Source organism: Sceloporus occidentalis, unplaced genomic scaffold (assembly GCF_023333645.1).
Source record: "Sceloporus occidentalis isolate IW3139 unplaced genomic scaffold, rSceOcc1.0.p SCAF_11, whole genome shotgun sequence".
NCBI classification, from domain to species: domain Eukaryota; kingdom Metazoa; phylum Chordata; class Lepidosauria; order Squamata; family Phrynosomatidae; genus Sceloporus; species Sceloporus occidentalis.
In genome coordinates this window covers 19,273,925-19,300,739 of record NW_028316991.1, presented here as the reverse complement: position 1 = coordinate 19,300,739, position 26,815 = coordinate 19,273,925, and the positions used below count along the sequence as shown (strand labels likewise).

Below are 26,815 nucleotides of genomic sequence, written 5' to 3'. Positions count from 1 at the left end.
ATAAAGGCACTTGTTGGTTGTATAGTGTTGGGAAAGTGCTTCTCTAGAAGAAGGTGCTTTGTTATGAGTGGAAGTGCTTCTGCAAGGGGAAGGTAAAAACGGATTGCCTTGCAAGGGAGAAGATAATCAGAACCTGTACTCACAGAGGCTGCTGAGATAGAATGTCCAGGGGAGAGATACAGGGGAACAGGAAAAACACCAAGAACAAACCAACTACAGAAAAGTTGCAGGGGAGGAGGAATAGCCCAATCTCAGCTATGAGAATTGGAAAGTTGCCAGGGCAACCAGCCACTTAAAGGGAAAAAGGGAAATAACAAAATAAACAAACTTGTTCCATGACAAGCACAAAATGAAAATTTCTAAATAAATAAAAAACAAAGCATTTGGTTGACGCTAAAGACTCTCTTAGGGGGCGACCCCATGATGGCATATTCAATATTATTTAGTGGGTTAACATACAACTACAATAGAATGTAAGGAACGATACATATAGGATTTTTATAATTAAGTTAGGAATTGTAGCAATGATAGTCATGTTGCTATTCTGCAAATACTCACTTGTGTCACCTGCTTCAGCGTTTACAGAGGAGGCTTTTGCCTAAAAGAAATCAAAGACCTGAGTGTGGTTACTGTAAAGACTTGAAATCATCCATCCATCCATTCCACCATCCACCAGCTGCTCTAATGAGAAATGTGAAGACGGCAGACGCTAATACGTTATTACCATTCTTTGATATCAGCCCTGATATACCCTTCCAATAACAGAGGACGTTTCAATAGGGTTTACTGAATGAGCCTCGTGTCTCCGGTTAGAATTTCTTATGAATTTGAGTGTTAGCCGTGGAAAGCTGTTGCTTTTTTTTGCCGTGATTAATCTTTAAATACCCAACACAAATCACATTAAACATTGTAGAAAATAACTTTTAATTATAACACCGTTTAATGAATGACTATTATAATGTGTCCCAGCATGGAACCTAATTACTCTTAAATCACTGTTAGTCATGGATGAGTCAATAGAGCATTACAATTAAATAGATTGAGGTTTGCCTTCACTTGCTAACATTTAATTTTTTCCATAATAATATAACCAGACATTGGCCATGAGGTATCATGAGGAATGCTCCATGAACATGACCCTGATCAGCACCCGTGTCCCATCTATAGTCACCTAGACAGTGTGGCGACTGCAGCTATGGGACCATAGTTGGCTGGGTTAACCAAAAAAAAAAACTAGGGACCCCTAGGCATGTGCCTATTGTGGTTTATGGATAATGCATCACTATCTAGGTCTCTTCTTCAGGCATATTATACCATGTATGAAAAAGAGACCTAGATAGTCTTGAAAGCTTTCAATCCATTATACACCACTTAAAGGCATCATCTTTAACATATAAATAAAAGAGGACAGCGGAGATGCCCGATAATCTACAAGGTGACTTCACCTTTAACTACCACTGAATTCACGTGGGCACCAATCCGGTACGAATCTGGGTAAAAAATCTTCCAAGCCACAAAAAACAGCCAGACTTTTAATCAAGTGGTGAATAAACGCACAGCCAATCCCCTATAAATAGTATAACTAATTAATAATGTAAAGAAACTGATAAAATACAAAATAAATAAATTATATAAATAAAGTAGATTTTGGGTAGGAGTCCTCCTATCTTTGCATTTAATGGTGAGGTTAGGCAGGAATAAAGCAAACTGTTTTCTACAGCAGGGTCCTCTCATTTATCTTCAATCCTCTCTCCGCTCTCCATTGAGTGCAGAGGAACCGTAACTCAGCATTCCTTCCATCAATAATCAATTCTCGAGCCAGGCGATGTTTTATGGATATTAATGAAGCCTGATTCCTCCCTGTTCCTACTCAATTTTCTTACTAGTTGTTGACAGAATTCATCCATCTCCTGGTCCTGCTGTGAATGAATCCATCCCTTTTACTGGCTAACATCGGCTCCTCTCATAATGAGACATTGATCGTTGACCTGGTCCGATCCTCATTGTTTCCCCTTATCATTGGAATTACATGGCTCCAACAAACAACACAAACCTGTAACAGTTTGAGCAGGGCCCTCCTTACCTTTTGATTCTGTGAGCCAAAATTGTTATGTGATGCACTACTGTATACCCATTGTACAGTGCTGTGGAATATGATGGTGCTACATAAATCAATAAATAATACTAAGAATAATTGATTGGTCCACGGGAGCCATACAATATTCTTGGAATAAACATAGGTTCCTGTATAGCTCTAACCCTGTGACCACTGGTCCTAAGCTCTCCAAGGCTCCCAGTCTACCCCAACGGTACAGGTGTTCTGCAAAAGGTCAATAGTCAATAGTCTCAACACCAGGTATTCAGTATGCTTGTCCTATCAATGTGTTGCCTGATGCTCCCATATCTTTTACCTGTCCAAAGGGAACTGAAACATCTAAACCTCTTAATGACATTAGGAAGTACTATTACGTCTCAAGTGGAGTGGCTGAACACCTCTCCTTCAAGCCTAGACACTGGGGGATTGGGGAAAGAAGCAAACTCATAAAAGTGCACATGAAGGCTGGAGCATCAGTTTAATGGATTAGTGATACAGTAACGTATTTATAATTATTATATTACCTTTTGCATTTTTTCCAGTGATGCATAATATTTTGACCACCAGTCGATAACATTCTCAGCCGATTCATCTGCAATTGTTCTCTTTTTCTTCTTAGTAGACCGCCTGGTAGACCCTCTCACTAGTGCCTGTTTAGAAAGAAGGAACGTTATTTCTATGTCTATGTCTTTCTACCTGCTAACAAAGGGGAGACCAGACCACGGGCAGGCAGTCTGATCTACCATGCAGTACCAAGGAGATCACCCTACTTATACCGGAAAGGACATACTTTTTACATCCTATGGTCATTCTGACCATTTTCTTCTCAGGACATAACAGCATGTAGTAACTGACTATCCTGGGGAGACACAGAACACCTCCTCCAACATGTGCATACTCATTGCAATAACAATGGCGGGTTCGGTCATCACCTGTTGTTTAGTGTCTTTTTTCAAAGGAGACTTGAATGTCGCCTTTGATTTTTTGACATTTAACAAAGAGTCATCTGCAGCAGGGTCCTGATCGGGGCTGGGCGACGGGCTTGGAGCTGGATCAGAAGATGGACCTGAAGAAGGATCCTGAGATGGAGCTGCACCAGACTGGTCACCTTGTACAGCAGGTGACTCCACATCCACGTAGATGTGGTCTGCTGACTCCCCCTGGTCAGGCGTATCATACTGAGGGGCACCTGTAATCAAACAGAGAGAGAAAAATGAAAAAACCTCAATACTTTTAATATATACTTAATAATACATTTCTTTTCTTGGTAGTCAACATGGTATGTAAGGTACAGATGGCACATATATACACATTGTGACTTATTTCTAAAAGTCCTTCCTGAGTCCTCCTAAATTTAAAATATATACTACCGTTAATTGGTGGTATATATTTGTAATGCGTACCTAATGTGTGCAAAAATCCTAAGAAACATAGATTAAAAAATAAATAAAAAAAGGGCATGAAACAAATATTTAGGGTATTTGTTCACTATTAAAGTTATAAACCCAACAACTTTGAAACAATTCTGTACACTCTCTTATATTTGCTCTGTCTTTGCCAGAAATGTATCAAAATTCTAAATAAATGATATCAAGTTAAAGAATGTTTCTTTTTTAATATATTATTCATACTATATGTGGTAAACTATACTTGACACCAAAAAGAAAGCCAAACAAACAAACCAGTCAATAAATTGTGTGGGATACTAAACGTGAAAAAAAGGTAACAGTAAGAATGGTAAAATTCCATTATCGCTAACAGGATAATCATTCCATGTTCATGTTTTTTCACTGATTAGAGGATCGAATTCTCATTGTCTCTCTTGTAATCTTGAGCACATGAGCTAAAAAAAACCCAGGTGTCATTTTCTAACGTCCCATAACAGTTTAAATACCCTCATTGTATTACCCTCAACCACTTCTACTGGGAGGCTGTTCCACTTATCTTTCACCCTATCAGTAAAGAAAAACTTCCTTACATTACATATAAGATTCGAAATAAACTCCCCTCTCTGTTAAATCACTTTATTTCATTGATGTGTGTACTTACCCAGATATTAACTCTATGGCTCCTCCATAAGTTCTTGACTTACCAGCCTCTACTGGGGCACTGTCCACCTCTGGCTCTAAAACGGCCGGTGCGTCGGACACAGTCGGCTTGTACAAAAACTGCTTCAGACAGTTGATCATGTGCGTTCCAACCAGCGTGCTACGACCAAAGGCTCTCCAGTCCACGACGCAGACACTCAGCGGGGGATGCAGAACTTCGTTCTCGGGCAGTTCCTGGCACAGAATGAGGCGTTTCTCATTTAAATGTTCAAGCATTTATTGTGACCATCAGTGGACGATAGAACAACGGCAAATAACATCTTAGAAATGATGCTGGGCCAGACCCGGTGGGTTAGCTACCTTACAGTAGCGGATCGGCGCGTGAGACCGTAACGTGCGGCTTATTCAGCTGGCGGCCACACTCACATCGGTTGGTGGCCACCGACCTTAAAGGGCCAGGTTTGCTTAGTGATCCCCAGTCTGGTCCTGTATATGACTGATCACAAGATCAGATTGCTGAGTCTGTTTCCAAGAGCTTGGAACGTTTTAAGTATACAAAGTCACCCCTCGCTTTCCTGTGACACTCAAGGGGTAAAAGGTGTAGCTGTGGCCCCTGAAACGGTTTTGGACCTGATGAGGAAGGCATAGCCATTGAGTTAACATAAACCTTAATAGAGCCCCAGACCACTTCCTCATTTTAAAAGCCTATACTGACCTGTTCCCTCTGCGTATTCGGATTTGTCCTCCGGGAACCTTAAGTGAGAGCATTTATAAAAAAAAAATATTTAACCCTTGAGATACAGCCATGCACCCCCGCTTACCACTTCAAACCAGTCGCCGATAACGTTGAAGTTTGGATTGTTCTTGTAACTCTGGATAACGCAAGACTTGACCCCCTTCCCCGCGCACTCTATCATCACCTGGGGACGGTCAACGGAAAGAAGCTGCACCCTCTTCAGTTCCCGGACTCCCCAGAAGAGAACCTGATTTTAGAAAAAATGATTCGTATAAAAATGCTTTAAATAAGTATATGATTCACAGTACATTCCACAAAAAAAAGCAACGATCCAGAGTATTTTCATGTTAATCGCTCAATACAAAGAAAAAGATGAATCGCTCCAGATATACAAACAACGTAGCAATCACAAAAAAGACTGTCAATGTTCACAGTGTGACTGCAGTTAATGGCCTGTGAAAAGAACTTGGTTTTAAGTGTAATGTGTGAAAATTATCACAGTAAGCTACAAATCCCAGACGCTGCCGTTTGTATCACATATAAAAATGAGTAATTATACCGTCATCTCTACTCAATAACAATGATCTTTTAATCTTAATTGACATGAGATTACGAAGCGTAGATACATTTCTGTTATTGAGCTGCTGATATACTCCTTTCCGATCGATAACCCGTATTATAGGCAGGATCGCTGTACTTACTTCTACTCTGTATTTGCTCAGGACTGGCCGGATATCTGATGGGACGGGGTAGATCTGGGCAACATCCGGGGCTTCGATCGGGGGGAGACTCTGAACGCCAGACTCAGAGACCTAAAGAGACCAAGTAGTTTGAAATCGGAAGTACATTATTCATCTGAACTAATGAAAATGCATCGTCACCAAGAAAAAAATACGTTTTTAAAAAAAACGTGCCCTCAGACCAATGCCAAGAAAATATAAGACCTCTTAGATGCGTTAGTGACACAATCTTCATAAGAATTTTCAAAATTTCAAGATTTTTATATTTTAAGTAGATTGGATTTTCAAAAACAGCGAGTGGGTCAAGTGGCGATAAATATTTCATTAATAGTCAAACTATCACTGAAAATATATATATAAAATTATTAAACATTATTAGTGAATTAATTGGTTGCCATTGTAGTTTCTCGGAGGTTTCTCTATTGTACTTTTTTTTTTATTGTTTGGCCTGAGAAAGGCCATTGAAGCCAAAATGTTGGCTCAATAAAGTTTTATATATTTTTGCGTTTATTGTCATGCAAATCGGGACGCAGGGATCGGTCCCATAACTCTGCTTTTTGTTTATTTTTTGGTTCTATGGATCTGCACCGGCCAACTACAACTTTTCTACGTTCCTTTTACGTATGCTGTCAAGCTCGATGCTGGCATTAACCATAGGCAGCTCCAAAAATACATAAGACAAATTATTCATAGACCCTTAAAGTAAAGAAAAAAAAGATCCACTCGCCACAACATCTCTCTACATTGTCTCAAGGTGAAACCACGCGGTATTCCGCTAGGGTTATCGGGGTTAGTTATGGTTTAAATTATACAAATACCTGTAACAATTCAAATGCAGCGAGAAGATCCCCGCCAGAGATATTCCCACAGAATATCGGATAATAGGCTAGTTTTGCTGGAGTGTAGGTCTGCTCAGCGAGTGTCACGGTTGGGGATGCGACAGTGGATCCAAGGTATTCCGGCTTGCCCTATTATGGAACGATATCAAAGTTGTGGGTTTTATATATATATATATATATATATATATATTACTTTGTATATCAATTGCAATATCTACTAAGGGAAGAAAATGTTCTGAAAGATTATCATGAATTTAATATCTAGAATTTCTGATATAATGGAGAAGCCAATGGCTAGAAGTACCCACAGAATGAGACAGAGCTATGAAATTCCCACAATCAATGTGGAAAAAGGTTTGGTCCCCTTCCTTACCAGCGCATCATCATCATACAATTCTATGACAAGGTTCGGAGGGTCATCTGCGATGTCTTTGAGGTCCCCATAGAGCGTGATGTTATTAAAGAGAAGCATTTGGTTCCAAGTTGGAGACAGTGTCTGGTTAATAATCTAGATAAACCAATGGAAAGACGAGGTCACATAGTCTGAGAGTCTCATCTGGGCCAAAACATACCAATATGTGACAAATTATACCCAATAACGACCATGCTCTCAATGTAATCATTTCATGATCATGTGACATATATGTTCCTCTGGAAACTGTTTAAAAAGTCAAGTGTCATATATTCTGCATTGCCTTCATTATAATGACTAAATGTTTCCTAAAAGGTTATCAAAACTACCGCTAACAAATACTCCTTATATCTCCGATTCTTCCATTTTTAGAATTCCTCTAACTTTACTTTCTCTGTTCCCCTAGATCATATTGGATGCTCATTCCTTCCTTGTAGTTGTCTATGTAATGTAAGAAAGCTTTAGTTAACTGAAATGGTGGTGGATAAGTGGGACAGCCTGCCAGCAAAAGTGGAAGAGGTTCATGCAGTAGGAGAAGTTAAACATGCATTGGATAGACACATGGCCCCTGAAGACGAGGGACAAAAGTATGGAAAGAACTGTTTAGAAACAGAATTTGCCAGCAGATCAGACCCAGGTCCGAATCTTTACAGTAGGGAAAATGCGCATCCAAGATGGGCCGAATGGGTCTGATCTGCTGGCAGTTCTTTCCATACTTTTTGTGCTTTTTCACGGTTTTTGCACCATTTCAATATAAACATTTTTTAACCAAACCTGATTTCCCAGAAGAAAGGAAGCAAGCGACAGTCGACACCAAACAGTTGCTCTGTTGTCTAATGTAATGTGTGCACCATCTAATAACACGCTAATGACTGCAGAGCACATGTTCACCGGAAAAGCTCAGCCCTCGGCAGAATAGAATTTGGTTATCAGACGGTATTATACATATCCACCGTCTGCCGGATAATTACCGACGCATAATTAGTTTACCTTGGTGGTTTGGCAGTGTGACACAAACGTTACTTTGGCAAATGGATCAGAAAGCCCAGAGCTGTCTGCCGCGATCAGTCCCCTGGCTTGGTACATGTGGGCTCGGAGCTGGAACGCGTGTTGTGCTGTATAATGAAAACACACAGATGGAAAACCAATGGTTCACACAAGGCAATAAACAAGAGTAAAAGCATGGAACAGACGTGAGCTTTCTAACATCTCCATGCTGTGCGATTACAACTGCAGACAATAACACTAACAATAAAATAGGCAGTTCCACCTCTGATAAAAGGACCCTCGTCCAGGACATTTTGGATGTTTGTTGTGCTCACAGAAGCACCGGTTTGCTATCTGCTGATGCGATACATTTTTCAAAAAAGTTTGAAACGTTTGGTGGCAAAGGTGGATTAACGATGGGGCAAATAGGGCAACAGTTCTAAGAAGCAACAGTTATATCCACATAATGTGACTCTACTTTTGTAGACCAGGCTTCCAGGTGGTGGGGGTCCATGATGTCCTGTAGGTGCTGAATGTGTTTCCATTTCGTATCCCGTAGGTAAGTTTTCGAAGATGGCATGGGAGTATTTGCTGGATCCCAGCCACAGGAATACGTCGGCTTTTGCTTGAATGTACCAGCCGGGTCCTCGTTTTCCTGGTAGCTGGAGACAGAGGTAGAAGACTTCATTAAAGAAACCAAAGATCAACCATGGAAGACTGAGAGATGGAGATAATTGGCAATTACAGGTCTCTGCGTCAATCTGACATTAGGATTTGAGAATATGATGTCATATTTCAAAGCTGTCATCAGATCTGGAACTTCATGACCATGATTGAGCGGAGAAGCTTGCTGAATTGTTCTCTCACTCTCTTGTGGTTCACAGCATTAGGTAGCAAACCAGGGACTTCCCGACAAACCATGGGGCAAGGAGTGCCTACTTCCCAATTCAAATGTAACTGGTATTACCATGAGTAGTTCCTTACAGTGGTTTTAAGCCTAGTTTTTGTTGCTGTTGATCCATTCGATGATTAGTATGGCTGGTATTACCTATCCCCAATTTCATTCCTAGACTATTCAGGGTTTAATTCAACTTCAATTTAGTTCTAATTAGTTCTATTTTTTTTTTTAACAATATCTTTTAAGTGAGTTTTGATTGGGAAATAGCGGTACATTTACATGATTTTTTGAATTTTTTTTTACCGGTAGTTGAATTTAGTTCATAGTGACCCTAGGCGATGGGGTATGATGCCATATCCCAGCACCTTCGGTCCCTGGCACCGCTAAAGCATAAAAGGAGAACAGAAACAAAAGTCTATACTCCCTCCCACCAGACAACCAACCCTTGTTTAACTTATATATATATATAGGATAACATATCTACAAGCACTTGAAGAGCATCTGCCTGTAAGGTGGATACTTACTTTGAAGAAGAGAGTTTTAATTTTCCCGCAGTGATGACCTTTCTCTTCAAGGACCGGAGAGTACAGAATATCCCTGGCCGGGATACGGACATAAGCAACGCGCTTGTTATTACTGAGAAGCCAGATAAACACATCGGGAACCGTTTGCTGCGGCTTTAAGTGCAGAAAGTGAAATAAAAAAGAAAACCTTCATTTTATTCACTATGTGATAAATGTAATATTGCACAAAACAGGACGCCTGGCCAGCAGGATGCACCTCCTAAAGTTCTGCTGAGACTAACTAAGAATGATGAGAGTTGTAGTCAGAGGACAGCTGGAGGGTCGCAAGGACACAATTTTAAAGCATTACCGACTGTACCACCTCAACCTGGAACAATTACTTACAAAAATATTTAATTATTATAATTAGAAAAAAAAGCATTTGATGTTTGGGTTATGTGAATCCACATCAGACCCAGACTGGTCATCTGGCACACCGGGGTCCACCAGCAGATCGGGTGCTGTAGTGTGTGGCCAGTGGCTTTAAATGCCTAGCTACATGTCATATGAGCATTAAAAACATAGCGTGCGGCCACTTAAATCCAGTCGTTGGCTATATTTTCCTCGAACGTCTGGCCAATTCATTTTTTTTTTCTCTAAAATCTCTGTGTCTTAATATTCCCAAAATTGTGATGTCTTACCTCATCCACCAAAAATTTTATATTGTCGATAAAGCTCTGTATTTTTTGAGTCATTTCATTAATTGACATCTTTTTCTTCTGCTGTACGATTGGTTTAGCTTCGTTCGACATGGCTTCCTGGTAAATGTAAGAGAATGCAATGAGAATACATTTAAAAAAGTGAACCAGCGGGCATAGTGTGAAAATGTGAGGGTTTTTTATATAAGAAAAGGTAGCTAAAAGATACGATATACAGCGATCAGCCATAACATTATGCCGCGGAGCAGTCAGGTTGCTGTCTGCTGCCGAAAGCGCCTACAATGGGCACGTGAGCCGAAGAACTGTACCACGGAGCGATGGAAGAAGGTGGCCGGTCTGATTACATTTTCTTTTACATCACGGGGATGGCCGGGTGCGTCACTTACCTGGAGAACACACGGCGCCGGGATGCATCCATGGAGGCCGCAACTCAGAACTTACAGGATTTAAAGGATCTGCTGCTGACGTCTTGGTGCAGATACCGCAGCTCACCTTCAGAGGTCTAGCGGAGTCCATGTGTCACGTTCTGCCCAGGCTGCGGAGCTGCATATCTGTCTTGTTTCAGTTTCCCTGTTTTGCTTCGATCCATTCCTGGATTTCCTTTTGCTCTGTTCTGATCTTCCATTCCTTGCTTCTGCTTCAGCTCTTTGGTTCCGCTCTGTTTCCTTTATAAGGTGCGCCCCACCTGTGTGTTCTGTTTGTCTCAGTCTGCAGTCTAAAGGTATGTCTCAGTGCTATGTGTTTGGTTTACATGTTTGGTCAGCAGGGATTAGCGTTAGGACCCACCGTCATTGGAGTACTTTGGCGTAATGGTGGGCTAAGCATACTATGGCCATATCATGTGACGGAATCTCCAATTGTTATCAAACAGTCCTAGGCTAGTTTCTGTATTCATGTTTGTGTGTCTCTTATGTACCTTTGCCCTTCTCCCTTGTATCATCTGAGGATTCTGGTTCCTCTCTCCTCTCCCTTTGTCCTAGTTCATATGGCCTATCCTTGCTTAAAGGAGAAGCATCCAAGGATTCCGGCTCCTCACTCCTTTCCCTGTGTTCCTTGCCTTGTTCCCTGTCCTTTGTTGTGCTCTGTATCATGTATATCTTGTCTAGTAATGTTTATTCCTTGTCTGGTTCACTGTCGTGCCCTGTAACATGTATATCTTGTCTGGTTATGTTTCGTGCCTGGTCTCCCTCTCCCTTGCTTGTTATGTTTCTGCTATACCCTTTGCTTAGCTTCCATACTCCCAGCCTGCAGCATCCTGCACGTGATTCTAATGATATGCTTCATGCCTGCTCCAGGGTGCCTGCAGGATATCACTTCACTACATTCTGGACTTCATCCGCTGCCATATCAGGGCGCTAGTGTTTGGCTGCACAACCCTAGGTGCTCAACACCTGGGTGAGTGTGGTCGCCCTGCAACCAAGCCCTGTCCAAACTCCACTACTGCACTGTGACTCCTGCATACAATCATCGGGCGCGCTGGGTCCTTTCAGTCATCTGTTTGGACCCAGTCCGTGACAATGGCCGCAGGCTAACGGCCAGGAGTTAGCGGAGTGGAGTCTGCAGCATTCCAGCCTGGCCAGAGGGCTACCTATCATGCACCCCTCCAAAGGGGCTACCTGTCGTGTGCACCCCTCCAAAGGGGCTACCTGTCGTGTGCACCCCTCCAAAGGGGCTACCTGTCGTGTGCACCCCTCCTAAGGGGCTACCTGTCGTGTGCACCCCTCCAAAGGGGTTTCCTGAGTTGCGGCCAGCGCCCCACTAGTGGACTCCCAAGATGAGTGCCCTGCATCGCGACTCCCAGGATGAGTGCCCACTAGCGGACTACCCTGGTTGAGTGCAAGTGGGCAACCTGCCGTGTGCCCTGCAAGTGGTTTACCTGTCATCTGCCAAGCAAGTGGGTTACCTGTCGTGTTGGCCTGTCAAGTGGCTTATCTGTTTGGACCCAGTCCGTGACACCATGCCTCGACGGGTCAGGGCTGTTTTGGCGGGAAAAGGGGGAACCTACACAATATTAGGCAGTTACCTTACGAAAAATTACTGCAGTTTTTTCTGAAGTAATACTGCAGTTTTTTGGACATGAAAAAACTGCAATACTGCACTTTTACTGCAGTATTACTGCACATTTTTTTATATTGCAAACCTACAGTTGTACTTACCTACAATGTACTGCAGCTTTATTGCATTTGTACTTCCTTACAAAAATAACTGCAGTACAGTGAAGTACAAATGCAGTAAAACTGCAGTAAATGTGCAGTAATACTGCAGTACAAGTGCAGTATTGCAGTTTTTTCATGTCCAAAAAACTGCAGTAATTTTTCGTAAGGGAATGTTATGGCTGATCGGTATAACTTTAGTGCATGTTCGGACCTATTCACTAAATCCAGAATTGCTCCTCAAAAAGCTTTCCTAACTCCTGCTTCAGGCACCTCAGGCTGCCACCAGGGCAGCTTGGTACTAAGACCGGCACTGCATACATCTAAGCTGAGGAAGAAGCAACGGCGCTCATCTACTCGCTTACCAGCTCCTGCTTGCAGAGGACTACCCTTTTCTTATCAAGCGCTGTGGTGTTTGGCATCTTGGTTTTCTTTTCGGATGCAGCGATAAAATTTCTGTAAATTACAAAAATAAAATGGTGTTATGTTGGTGAAAAGGAATAAAGAATGCTTCCAACATGTGCCCTGAGAAAAGTCCAGCAATTCACGAGGACTTGGTACCTGAACTAGATATTTATAATTGGAGCAAAAACTGGGAAAACCAAGCAAACAAACTTGTACGGTACCTGCTTGTGTTGATAAATTCCGTTAGAACTTCTCTCATCTTCTCTTCTGGGGCAAAATCAGAGATCTTGATAAGTTCTTTAACTTTCTCTAAACCGTTCTCCTAAAAAAACCCACAAAACATCAACAAAACATAAAAAAAAATACATGGAAGGTAATATGAGCGAACATTTTCTTAGCTTTAAAAATAGTATTAATAACATATCTCTGTACCTAAATTAACCAGTTAATTACTACGCTGCTCAAGATTCTTTTAAAGGAATAGTAAAGTCTACTAGTAATGTTATATCTGTGAAATGGAACGGTCTTCACTCAATAATAAAAGCTGTATTTAAATCAGAAATTGTGTGTCGTATCCAGCCGTTGGCCACACTCATGTCATTAGGCGGCTGGAGTGCCGGTCTAGCCCTGGCTACCATCAATCAGTGCCAATGGCTAGACGTACTATCACGCCTAATACGGCTTGGGCTAAGAAGCCATACAGACAATTTCACCAAGAAGCGTTGACCAAGAGGAGACTCGTTTTACAAGCAATTCCGAGAGAATGTTCTGTGTTTTTAAATCTTTGTTGCATTCTCAACATTTCAATTATCTTGAAATCTACAGTAAAAATAATTCCTTAAAAATAGATTTTTTTCAACTCTTATTAACATTGGTTCATTTCAGTAACAATTGCTCTTTTAAGTGGAACTGTCAATGTTTTGGAATAACTAAATTAATGAATTGAAATTACCTATAAGTTAACTCGTGCTTTTTGCTTGTCATTCGGTGTAATTGTTTTTGTAGATATCTGGTTTAAAAGTTCACCTCAGGGAAGCGGAGATATGTGACAGCCTGAGTGTGTCAGTGTATGGTGATAGAGTCTGTGTAGGTGTCAGTGTAATGTGTTAGAGTGAGTGTGTGTGTTAGTGTGCAGTGTTAGATTGTGTGTGGTGTCAGTGTATGGTGTTAGAGTGAATAAGTATGGGGGTGTCTGTGTGCAGCGTTAGATTGTATGGGTGTCACTGTACGGTGTTAGTGTGCAGTGTTAGATTGTGTCTCATGTCAGTGTACGGTGTTAGAGTGAACATGTATGGGGGTGTCTGTGTGCAGCAAATACATTTTTCCTCTGCTGGGGATTTTGCAATTATAAAAAAATCCAATTAAAATAGAAAACATTTTGATAGGAGACAGTTATAATAAATATATCAGCAGTGAACCGGATGAGCTGCCCCCTGCTTCATTAGATTTTCTATAATAATTAACAGTTTTGAATGTTATATGGTAATTTTCTTTAAATGACAAGAAATGAAAAATGCTTTGTCTAATTATGCTATCTCTTTAAACGATGAACTGCACACTCCTGACAGCAAATACAGATTATTCAGTGAGGATAATAACACTTTTACATCCGTGTGTCATATATATATATATATGTATGTATATATATATATGTATGTGTATATATATATATATATATATATATTGTATAATGAACTTAATTAACCTAATACTGCTGAATGCCCCCAATTTTCCACTGATATATGATTTTAAATGTTCAGAAGAATGAAGAAAGTGAGAGACCTCCTAAGATTATTTGCTTAAAGAGACACTCCAGCCATGACATGCACTTTAAGGATAGCTTTGTGGTCCCTTGAAATTTTTGTGTGGTCCGTTTTGCAAATGCATGCAGGGATTCCTCAGAATGCCCCCAAATGTATTTACCCCTTCCCCCACCATCCAGCTAAATGCCCCGCAGGAGATGCATCTGCCCTGCACACCCAGGCAGCTCCGGGGGCCGTTTCTGACGCTGTTTTATTTTTTTCCGTTTTGCATGAATTCATATTAAGCCCTTCACTTCGGGGGGTTTATTAATACCCAAACCACTGTACGTTGTTTTTTTTGCCATTTTTACCATATGTGGGTTTGATTTAGATCTCCCCTTTTTCCGTGTCTGATATACACAAATTATACATCCATTTTTTTTTAGGTTTTTCAGAAAAAAATAATTCTATTCAAAAGCATAGAAACATGAAAAAACAATTGTGATTGCTAGTATATAAAAAACATATATATATATTTATTTATTTTTTAAATCAATTCTATTTGCAATTTTCTTAGAATTACTACAACGCAGTAGATGCCACTGATGAGCAATAACCCAATTTATGTTCGGCAACATCCCCTAATTCCAGACATTCGATACATATTTTTTATGTTCTAGAGGGCCACATTCATCCCTTACACAGTACCCTATAGGTAGTATTTGTAATACTTCTGGCTTACTTCAGGAGATGTCCCTGCCGCTACATGAAAGTCAGGTCTGGGGCCCAAGCTCTTTAATCTGGCCCTGCTCATGAAACGTAGAAACATAACATCCGATAAGAACCATTGGGCCATCTAATATTCTGAAAAGACTACAAATGTAGCCAATGCTTGGTCTTGTCTTAAAATCAGGAGCCATGTGGCTATCCCATGGAAAGCGATGAACAGAGAAAGAGGGCCAATGGAAGACAAGAGCTAATAAACTAATGGATAGATACTTCTGTAATAGCCAAGTTTGTATGTATGAAGAAAAAAGACAATTACGATATCATGTAGGAGAACAGTCTTGGCAGCCCTAAAGTTCAGCAGGAGGAGGCACGTGCCATAGCCTTGATGGACAATCCTCTCTTGACCGGGACTATAGACATTCTTAATGAGGTCTAATGAGTCTAAAATATGACATTAGTATGTATCTAATACCCAAGGATATTATTATAGCATATGACAAAATATGTTTAAATCCATGTTCTAGGTTCCTCTAATTGTTCCTCAGTGCTATGTCTGGGGCATTCAATTCTATGCAGAGAATAAACCTTTTTTTTTCAGTTGAAAATCCTCTGGCTGAATTTCACTTTTTAATGAAATAATCGGGTTAGAAATAATAAATTTTACATGAAAATCAATTATTAAAATGAGACCGGTGTAATTATTTGAGCCATCAATCACTTCCAGTTTCCAGTTACGGTAGCATGAAAAGAAGTCTTCTGCTTGTGGGGGTAACAGTGTGACATTTCATAGAATTTTACTTAAATTAGATCCATCTGGTCCTGTTGTGAAAAAGTTGTTTAAAAACGTAGAACTTGCAGAGCGTCAACCGGATTTTAGGTACGTAAATACTTGACATTCTATGTTAAATTATATGCAGATCAGATTTCTTAATGTGATTAGAATAATATACCCCAAAATATAATTTAGATATACACCCTGTGTGTGGATTTTAAACACAGCTACATTGTTACTGTTTGTGGTATAAATGCCACATCCACATTTCCACCAGTTTGAGGGACAGCGTATGGACATCCCAGCCAGACTCACCAGGTGATCTCCCATTTTTTGAAGGACGTTGGAAGTGTACAGTCGAAAGGTCTGATCCCCCCATGTACTTTTCACATAGACGCAGGGCTTTTTTTCATGAAATGGCAAATAGTGATAGTTCCTGTGACACAAAAGGAAATGAGCAGTTTGAACCTTGACACATCAAGTTTTGAGCTCTTGAAAGGCCCATTCTGGTGTTGACCGACATGTCCCATGGAGAGGCAGCCTCTTAACCACTTTACTAGAAGTAGATCACAATATTGGATGATCAGGCTCCCTAATTCACCATATCACTTAATAGACAGGTGGGGGAAATCATGATCTTCCTTGTTTTCCACCATATTTCAAGTGTAGTATTCCTTGATAGAGTCACATTCCAACATTTGTTTTACCGAGAAGACCAACAACAGGACATTCTTAAGGAGGACCCTGCAAGTTAGGTCAAGGCAGCTCCCTGCTTAAAAACATTACTGCTTGAAGGCTGTCACCCTACCAGACTTTATGGATTGCCAAGTAAAACCCAGTATGTCCAAGAATGGCATATTGCATGTTTATAGTAAATACATTGAAGTTTGCTGGCAGCTATAATGTTTGGTCATCATATACATTTAACAACATAAATTATTTATGTAACCTCCCCTTCACACCCAATACATTATCCAAAACATATATTAGGAAATAGCTGCGTAAACTGTAATATACGATCTTGGAAGACAAGACAACATGAACCAGAATCGAGAATGCCTGCTCCAATTTGCATGCAGTAGGAGTCCATGCAAACTGGGAAGCTGTTCCATTTATCTACCACCCTCTTAGTAAAGTAAAACTTCCTTACATTACATCTAAGCCTCTGACTCTTTAGAAGATAAACTGGTTGGCCAGTAGTAGAAGGTGTTTTTCATAATGTCTCTGTAAGATCATGAGGACTCATCATACAAAGTACAATCTTTTAGACACATTAGACGTTAAGAGCACAGCAAGAAGAAAGTTGGCTGGGATTTTGCATGAGTCTTGCCCTGGCCCCATACGAAGTTGACCACAGCGAGGGATATTTCTTTACCTGTTCCCCTCTGTTATAATTGGCTTCTCGGGGGCAGTCATGGATCTAAAGGACATGGACATTTCTTGGGTAAGAGCGTCTCCTTCATCGGCGTGCAGCAGTGGTGCGCTCTCCTCATCCTCAGCTGCTGAATGCTTCTTTTTGCTTCCGGACGGTGAAACTCCATCCAGAACGTTGCCAAAATTACCTGCAGCCAACGAAAAGATTCATTTGTACTTAAGTAATCTTGGATTTGCATATAAAGTTAATATAAATGTCTGAAGAGCTTCACTAAAGAGGAATATCAGTGGGGGTAATATAGATTCCATCTGCCCATTGAGAAGGCAGATAGCTTTAGTACTGAATCCTACTGTGTATTTATTCAGCTAGATGGCTACAATGTATCAAGAGAGCAGCTTGTTACCATTTATACACTGTGGGAAAGTTCTGCTATATTATATCATATATATATGATAAAAATTGGCATAGATATTTTGGCATAGATATATTTGCGCAATCGAATTTTGATTTTGTACTTTGGTAGAAAGGGGTTATACTTAAGTGTTTGCAGCACCTATTTAAATTTTCACTTACTTTATACTAATATATAATTTTTGTTTGTGTAGCGCCTGAACTTATACTAAACGATATTATATCATATATATTTTATATTTATTATATATTATCATATATACCAATTAACACTAAATGATTATTAAGAGAAATTTGACAATTTAACCACTTCAGAGAAGACTATGGCTTTATTTCATATGGATCATACAAACTTTTTTCCTTCTGATCCTGTTTTATTTATTTAATAAGTTATTACAGCTATCCTAATTCACTCCTTATTTGAGTGTTACCCAGATTAACCCCTACTTATCTGGAACCTATTTTTATATAAGTAGGATATATATATATATATATTTTTATTTTTTTATTTTTTTTTATATAAGAATCTATATTTAGGATTACATAATATACTATTTGTTTATTTCTCTGCCACATAGTGATTAGAATACATACATTTCAAGACCAGACTTTGTTTTTAACTATTTTTCTTTATTTGTAACATATCACTAAACACACAATTTATTATTATTAATTTTGTACAGTGCTACCGAATTTAATGGCGCTGTATAAAACAAATAATAATAATAATTACTATTAGTATTATTATTATTGTCATTATTATTATTTCATAATATATTTTTTTAATCTTTTTATATATTTTAGTAAAAGGTAAGTGTTATATTTTTATCTAGGAATATCCCCATTTCTACTTGCATATAATGAATGAACATAAATAGACGTAGAAAATATTTGTGTACTAGCCTAGAAAGCAGTAAAGGAAGATTTAAGAATAATATAATGCAGGCCTCGAAAAATGACATAGCAATCATATGGTATGAGTTATCCATGCGCCGCTGAGGCAAGATGTGAAACAAGATGCAAACATACTATTTAAATAATATTTGCAAGCAATCCTGGCATTATTATGAATCAAACTGGTGAGGCTCCTGTCCCTGCCTGGTTTCTCTGAGCTGGCCCTGCATAATGCATAGGTCAATCAGTAAGGTAATTGTGAAGGGCCAAGCAGGTTCTTCCAGGAGCAGCTCGCTGGGGTTGATCCCTTATAATGCAAAGTACTATCAGGGATTTGACATATCCAATTACCCTGCAAACTCACACTTTTTTGACTAATCCCCACCGTTTTAAGCTTTATAGAGTTTCATTACTGCTGGAGGCAATTAGTGCAACTAACCAAACACGTGACAATGTTTCTGGAGAACTCATACTTACCCACAGTAGCTTCAAAACTTATCGGCTTATCTCCTATCTTCCTGTCAATTAGAGTGGCTTCGAAAAAGCATCCAAAGAGAAGAAAATCTTCAAATTTCTCTTCTTGAACCTGGAAAGATATTCTTATTAATTTTAGGAGGTTTTTTTTTATTGTACAGGAAAAAATGGATACATTTATACAGATTAAAATCCTACAGTCACTAACTCTGTATCGTTGATTAAACAATTTATTTACTCAAAATAATCAATGAGTGTCAGGAGATAATTATGATTGGTTGATCTGAACTATGCTTTTAAACAAGATACATCAGTGCGATTCCCTTTTCTAATGTATTTATTAACTGAACTGTCTAGCCAGTTTAGCTGAGACTTTTATTCTGTTTTTAAATGTCTAGAATATAACTTATTTTATAGCAAGTTCCAGTATAGTTCCGTTTACAGTATCTCTCATTCACAGTAATGGATTATGATGTCTTCTTATTAACGGATATGTTTACATTAACTACGCTCATAATTTATTTTTACTTTTACATTTATTGCTATGACCCACTTAAACAAAGTCCTATATTATAGAAGCATATAAAGTCCCCTATAATATATGTGCTGCTGTTATAACAACCATTACCAAATATTAATATATTTTATATAAATATCAATATAATAATAATAATAACAATAATAATAACAACAACAATACTAATAACAATAATATTTGATTATATATTATATATATTAAAATAATAATAATATTAATAAAGTACTACTATTATTATTATTATTATTGTATATAAACAATCTATAGCACTGGAGGCTGATCTACTAAAATAATGCAGGTAAAATTTAGGAAGCTTTCTTGCTTGGACTGACATTAGGACTCCAATGAAGTCTTCACTAAAGGATCCTGGGAACTAAAATAAAATTCAAATGAATATTAGATACTAATTTTAATAAATAATTCAAATTAGATATTCATTTTAATATCCCAGATTTTAGAAGATTTAGATTTCCATTGCTAAATTTATGGTTTTATTTCAGATCTGATGTTTCCCCTTTAGAAACGTTAACAATTTCCTACAATGTAGAAGCCCCTTTTGAATCCCATCCAAACCAGCTCCATACAAATTGTGTAAAGACACAGAATGTTGCAGAATCTTGTAATACCTTTTTTATTGGACTAACAGTATTTAAAATAATAGACGAGCTTTCGGGAGTCCTCCCTTTATCAAGTCAAAAGCATTTCTGACCAAGCATCTCTGTTCCTCTCAGAACATACTCATAACCAGAAATACAGTCCTCAAACCATTACTAAACTCATAGAATTCATCCTCACACACAACTACTTCAGTTTCAACAACAATATATATCTGCAAACCATGGGCACTGCCATGGGGACGAGAATGGCACCACAATATGCCAATCTATTTATGGCTGACCTGGAACAACGATTCTTGGAAACACAACTTCACAAACCCTACAAATATTATCGCTACATTGATGATATTTTCATTGTCTGGACGGACGGAAAAGAAAACCTCAGAGAGTTCCATAACGCATTTAATAGATTTCACCCATCTATGAAACTCAAAATGGACTTCTCCACAGAAAGTGTAAACTTCTTGGATACAACTGTCACACTACATACATCCCTATACAGAAAACCTACAGACCGATCCAACTACCTGCACAAATCCAGCTTCCATCCATCCCACACAAAGCAAGGCATCATCCATAGCCAAGCCACCAGGTACCACCGCATCTGCTCCAACACTGATGACAGAGACATGCATCTAAAAACACTGTCTGAGACACTCAAACAAAAGGGATACAAACCTAGGATCATCAATAAGAAAATTAACTCTGCTCTACAAACACCACGTGAACACCTGTTACAATACACAGACAAACAAACATCCTCACGCATACCTCTAGTAGCCACATACAATCCTGCCCTAGAAGAAATCCGAAAAATCATCAAGGATCTGCAGCCAATGCTAGCAGAGGATGTGGTGTTAAAAGAAATTTTCCCTGAACCCCCCATCTTGGCCTTCAGACAACCAGCTAATCTCAAACAAAAGCTGGTGAGTAGCAAACTACATACTGAAACAACACACACAGATAATGGAAGCAAACCATGCAACAAAGCCAGATGCAAACTTTGCCAACACATCTGTACCAGCAACACAGCCACCCACAACAACAAGACATACAATATTAAAGGATCATACTCATGCACTTCACAAAATGTTGTATACATGATTCAATGCACCAAATGTACTATAGGGTGTAACATCGGTGAAACCTGCCAGCAACTCAATAAAAGGATGAATCTGCACAGATACTCCATCAATCATCATGATGAAGAAAACCTTTGCACTCCAGTTGGGCGCCACTTCACCCAAACCGGTCACTCCATACATGACCTCAAAATCAAAACACTGAGAGGTCATTTCAAAAACACCCAAGAAAGAAAGACATTTGAAGCCAAAATGATACATTTTTATGATTGTAAAAACAGAGGACTTAATGTGGATTTGAGCTTCTTAGCACACTATCAAAACTTCCTATAACCTGTGCTTTTTTTTTTTTTTTTTTTTCTCTTCTCTCTCTCCTACACACTCACCCCTGCTCCCCCTCTAGCCTTATCTGGGCAGTATATGCCACTATTTACTATTTACGACCCTCTTAGTTTTTTGTCTGCAAATTCTCTACCGTGTTGTTTTAACCCCTGTTTTAACCCTGTATCAGAACATGTACTGGTCAGTTTTAAACTGTGTTTTTCACTTGCTTGGTCAGAAATGCTTTTGACTTGATAAAGGGAGGACTCCCGAAAGCTCGTCTATTATTTTAAATACTGTTAGTCCAATAAAAAAGGTATTACAAGATTCTGCAACATTCTGTTTTTTTGCATTCTTATACACTGGACTAATACGGCTACCCCAAACTACAGTGTAAAGAAACATGAACACAATGGAGTATTTTATTATACTTGAATGTCCATGGTGTAGATTTCTTCTGCTTTAAGCTTCCCCAAGTATTGCAAGAAAGAAAATGGAAATGGTAATCGCTATATTTCCAATGTGTGGCTGATTTTATGACTTGTTATAAGGCTTTATTGTCCTTTTAGAACCTCTAACATACCTCTGGAGGTACATCAAAAGGTTCTACTTCCACTTGAGTAGAGTTTGTCTTGTCTGTGGCAGAAGAAGATTTACCCTCTTCCGACCCTTTCTCTCCCTTTTCTTTTCCTGAACCTTTGGATGACTTGGAGTCCTTGAGTGGGAGTTTAATATCCTTGATGATCTTAGAAAATTTGGATTCGTGCGCCCCTCCAGAAAGAATCTCGACAGCAATTTCAATCAAGATACGTCCTCTGAACGACACCCCTTCTCCATGACCCTCGTTGAGCTCTTGGTGGTCATCCATCAACGTGGTATTACGAGGTGAACCGTACAGGTTAATCCAAGCCGGTCCAAATGTAGGAAGAAACCCTGTTAAGGTGAAAAAAATTACATCTCAGGTATGGATAATATAACATTTTAGCATTTTAGCATTTGTTGCCACCATACTAGATGTTTATAGATCTCATTAGCATTATTTTTACACCAGAAACCATATTTTATTTATTTTTTCACCCAACATGGTCAGGGATCTGGAATGTTAACCTACACAACATTTAGCTTCCTTCTGCCTATCCACAGTAATACAAAAAATAACTCTTCCAGATCCTTCCCTTTACCACAATGACTCCCTTTTGGCCTTTTAATGTTCAAGCACATTCATCTTAACCATAACATAAAGAAAGAGTAGTGCTGGTCCTCCATGATTATTGTGCGTACATTAAAAGCGTGCAATGCCAACCTTTGTCTCCATCTTGCTCATCAGAAATCTTTTTCAAGTCTATGAAATGCGTCGCCAGAGCCACATCATTCATGCTGCCCTCGTCCCACACCTGGATCTTTACTCTCCGACACAAAGGTGGAAACATTTCCTTGAATATTATCTGCTCGTGCCATACTGGATCCGCGCAATTCTTCTGCGCTGTGGTTTTTCCCTGTACACGTTCAACAATGGGGCAACACGGGGTAATTAGGTAATAGCCGCAGTTACCATTCTTCCTTCAGAGGTGTCAATACTACGAAACGTTAAAACAAATGTAGGTACAAGACGAAATTTCATTTCATTTTCTAAAGCACATTTCTGGTTGCAATAAATTATTTCGCTCGCATTGATGCCGTATAAATTACAGGCTTCTGGATGATACATTTCCACAACCTCTCGATTCCGAGATGGTGTCAGCATCACCAAAAAAAAAAAAAAATCCCTTTTTTGTGAATAACTCAAGCTGTGCAGAATATAACAGTTTTTTTTCCCCAATAATGTAGGGATGTCATTTGCGATACGGCCGGGTTCCCACAAAGCCCTTCATTTAACGTTTTAGAAATCTCATTTAAATGGATATAAAGGGATTTAACAAAGAACAGGAGGGTCGTTTATTTCAAAGGAGGAAAAATGTTAGAACAAGAGGTCATGATCTAAAACTAGAGGGTCAGAGGCTTAGATGTAATGTGAGGACGTTCTACTTTACGGTGGTTAATAGGTTAACAAAGTAAGGGAATTTAACCGATTCAGGTCTGAGCCTTAAAAGCAGGAAAAACAGGTGACAGAGATTTGTCGTCAAATTCTATGCTTCTATAATTATGTGAATATAAACCTGATGTTGAATGCCTTAGTGGATAACATGAAATACGGTTTTGTTATACCAAGCATACAAAAATGACTAATATTCTCACTTTTATATTGAAAAACCTCTTAACATAATGTGTTTTATATACACTATGTGTGTAGTTTAGATTGGTGTTATCATTAGAGTAGACATATTATTTACCATTTGGCCGGCAAACATGACTACTACGTAGGGATCGACCAGATCCTTGCTATCTCCAATGAAAGCCTTTGTGACGTTAGCCATGATACTTGAGTTCATTTTCGGGAGACCTTCTGCTCTGTAGATCCTGACATAAAATCTGGCCCATGGTCTTTCCGAAGGGAAACCTTTAGGAATCAGCAAATTTCTGAAATTAGAGAGGGCAAAAGATTAAATATTTTTATATGGTAGACATGTTGTCCACATTTTCTGGGTGCTAATTCCAATTTTTAGCCAACACGATGGTAGACAGAACATATCGGTATACTTGCCGCCAGTTAGCCCAAGCACTGCCTTTTGTCAGAGTTGGACGGGGTCTAATGAGACCCCCCGTGCATACGGGCAGAAAACATTCCCATTTCATTGGCAATGCTTACTTGACAATGATTGGCTGCTTCAAGCAGGCAAGATTGGTGCGAAAGCCGGACCGTCAAGGGGGTGGTGCCAGCTTTGGAGCTGCGGCTTCTCCTAAAGTTAAGTCAATGTTTTTCTTATTTTTTTTCCTTTCAGCTAAAAGTAAATGTAATATGCATTCTGCGTTGGCGGGGCAGCATGAGGCATATTACATCCGTGGCATTCAACTGATTTCCCTATGGACTAATTAACAAAGGGCTTGGACCTCTATATCTACCTTCCTTCTCTTGGTTATATTTAATAATGAACAATTAAATAATAATAATAATAATAATAATAATAATAATAATAATAATAAATAAAAAATTCTAAATTTAATATAAAGTTTCATGTTTTTTTGTTAAAAAGGCTGTTCTATCATGCAAAAGATATAGCCGTGGCGCTTATTTCTCCTTTTTTCCTGCAATCCATCTGTCTAAACAAAACCCAACTCAAGTCAGTGGAAGCTGAATGTGATATATTCTGCGTTATCCTACTTAAGACCCTCATGGCCCACTTGTTGCTCCCAATTTTGAGTATTAAAGTATCCCCTTTTTATGAATATAATATATTGACTGGCATTGAAATCAGACACATAAATAGACACCAAACCAACAACATTTAAAGACACAATTAAAAAACAATTAAAAAACAATGTATTACTTTTCGATTTGTTCCTCCGAGTCGCTGATTTTCTGGGACGATTGCACGCTGTCTCCTTTGCCGGCGACGGTAATGTCACATTTTAGGTAGCCTTTCACCCCGGTCCTAATGTCGGCCGGATCTGTGAGGACAGCCCACTTGTCAAAGAACTGATGACCTGCAAAGTATCAATGAAATTATAATTATTCTGCTCCATAATCATTGCATTTCATAAACATCGACATTGGGAAAACCTCTAACGAGATCACGCGCAGAACTGGCTCCCAAAATCAAATAATAGGAATCATTTCTTTATCTATTAACTGGAAAAATAACTCTTTTATTCTACCAGCAATAAGGTGACACGGACACTATGTCATTTTTTATTATACATCATCAGCAACAAAATGCATAGTTTTTAGCATAATTTGATTATATAACCAATGGAGATATTTAGGTTAAAAAAAAAAAGTAAGGGGCTATTTTATCCCAGGGTATAAACGTTATACCCCTTCTCTACTCCTCACCATTTCAAAAGTTGCCCAAACGAATGAACGATAAGTAAACTAAAAGAACACTCAGAGTTTATTTTGCAAATATGGCACTGCGTTTAACATAAAGCGATTGATTTTGGGAAGTTTAAGATTTCCTTGAAATCAAAGAGAGTTTAACGGCTACCTTGTAAGTTATGCAGCCATCAGCTGATCTATTTGGGGCCGATTTACTAAATAGAGAGTTGACAGGAAAGTGGTCTCTGATGCAGGGAGAGCTTGGCTGACCCTGTATAATGTATAATTAAATACGAGTGTGGTTCTACAAACTCCCCTTACACACTGAATCATGCATTATACAGCGAGAGTGTTAAAACCGCAGCTCTCCATTTAGTGAATAGACCCCTCTGGGTATTTTGTAAACTTGCAAGAATGGTACGTCTGATTCTGTTAATGTTATTGTTAATTTTGAATGCGCTCCTATTGCAATAGTGCTACAGAATCTGCCGCCGATCTACAAACTAATAATAATAATATTAATAACAATATTAATAATAATAATCGTAATAATAATAATAATGCAAATGATAATTTGATGGAATGCTGCTCACACGTCCTGTTATATGAAAAATCAAACGCTCTTACCTGGCTCATTATAAACAGTCCCCAAATCAAGTCTGCAAGAGCCAATCAAAACACTTCCGATTAATTTGTTGTGCATAACCTAAAAAGAAACAAACAAACGAATGCCAATAAAATGGACTACGCCATAGCTGGAATCTATAATAGACTTTGTGAACAAGTTGAAACAGCATAGAATCGGGAGTCTTATATGTGATCCCAGCCGTGTAGAATAGGAAGAAGTCGGCTCCAGAATGTGTGACCCTGAGAATCTGCCCCTTCAGACTCGGGGCAAAAACCCTGAGAGCTCCCAGGTATGGCCCTGACGCTCTATATGTTACAGATGCATTGTGGTATGTCCTACGTGCTTCTCAGCAATTTGACTGTTCTCAGATATTTTTGGTGATTAAATATGTGATGTTGCTCCTAAAATTACTATTTAGTGTAATCGTCACACGAGCCAACACATTTTACGTTTAACAATTTCACAGAGACGGTGCACGGCAAACACGATGGACGGACGTCTCAAAAGCATGATCCCCATCAGCTACGGTATAACGGAGTACAACCACGAGCTACAATCAGTTGGTGATTTTGTACTTACAGACAGCTTTATAATCTTATCAAATAGTTGCTCTTGTGGCCCGATGAAGTCAAAAACAAAATACTGTAAGAATGGAAAACACAAAGCAAGCGTTATAAGCAATTCCCTAATATTTTTACATGTACACAATATCTACACAACATCCACACAATATCCACACAACATCTACTCAACATCTACACCATATCTACTCAACATCTACTCG

General features: G+C 39.0%; 1 protein-coding gene across 1 annotated transcript in view; it reads right to left on the bottom strand.

The window, feature by feature from the left end:
• LOC149305670 (fer-1-like protein 6) overlaps positions 1-26,815 on the bottom strand; it is a 60,229-nt gene that overhangs the window by 18,837 nt on the left and 14,577 nt on the right. The window contains exons 7-28 of the mRNA XM_089477284.1: positions 26,611-26,673; positions 26,031-26,109; positions 24,916-25,072; positions 23,821-24,007; positions 22,794-22,986; positions 22,074-22,423; positions 18,936-19,044; positions 17,154-17,340; positions 16,094-16,214; positions 12,757-12,857; positions 12,496-12,586; positions 9,960-10,076; positions 9,280-9,432; positions 8,336-8,519; positions 7,861-7,985; positions 6,832-6,966; positions 6,438-6,587; positions 5,581-5,691; positions 4,965-5,126; positions 4,188-4,377; positions 3,028-3,284; positions 2,620-2,745 (exon numbers count right to left, since the gene is read on the bottom strand). Coding sequence (XP_089333410.1) covers positions 2,620-2,745; positions 3,028-3,284; positions 4,188-4,377; positions 4,965-5,126; positions 5,581-5,691; positions 6,438-6,587; positions 6,832-6,966; positions 7,861-7,985; positions 8,336-8,519; positions 9,280-9,432; positions 9,960-10,076; positions 12,496-12,586; positions 12,757-12,857; positions 16,094-16,214; positions 17,154-17,340; positions 18,936-19,044; positions 22,074-22,423; positions 22,794-22,986; positions 23,821-24,007; positions 24,916-25,072; positions 26,031-26,109; positions 26,611-26,673 — 3,348 coding nt within the window. The remainder of the gene's footprint in view (positions 1-2,619; positions 2,746-3,027; positions 3,285-4,187; positions 4,378-4,964; positions 5,127-5,580; positions 5,692-6,437; positions 6,588-6,831; positions 6,967-7,860; positions 7,986-8,335; positions 8,520-9,279; positions 9,433-9,959; positions 10,077-12,495; positions 12,587-12,756; positions 12,858-16,093; positions 16,215-17,153; positions 17,341-18,935; positions 19,045-22,073; positions 22,424-22,793; positions 22,987-23,820; positions 24,008-24,915; positions 25,073-26,030; positions 26,110-26,610; positions 26,674-26,815) is intronic.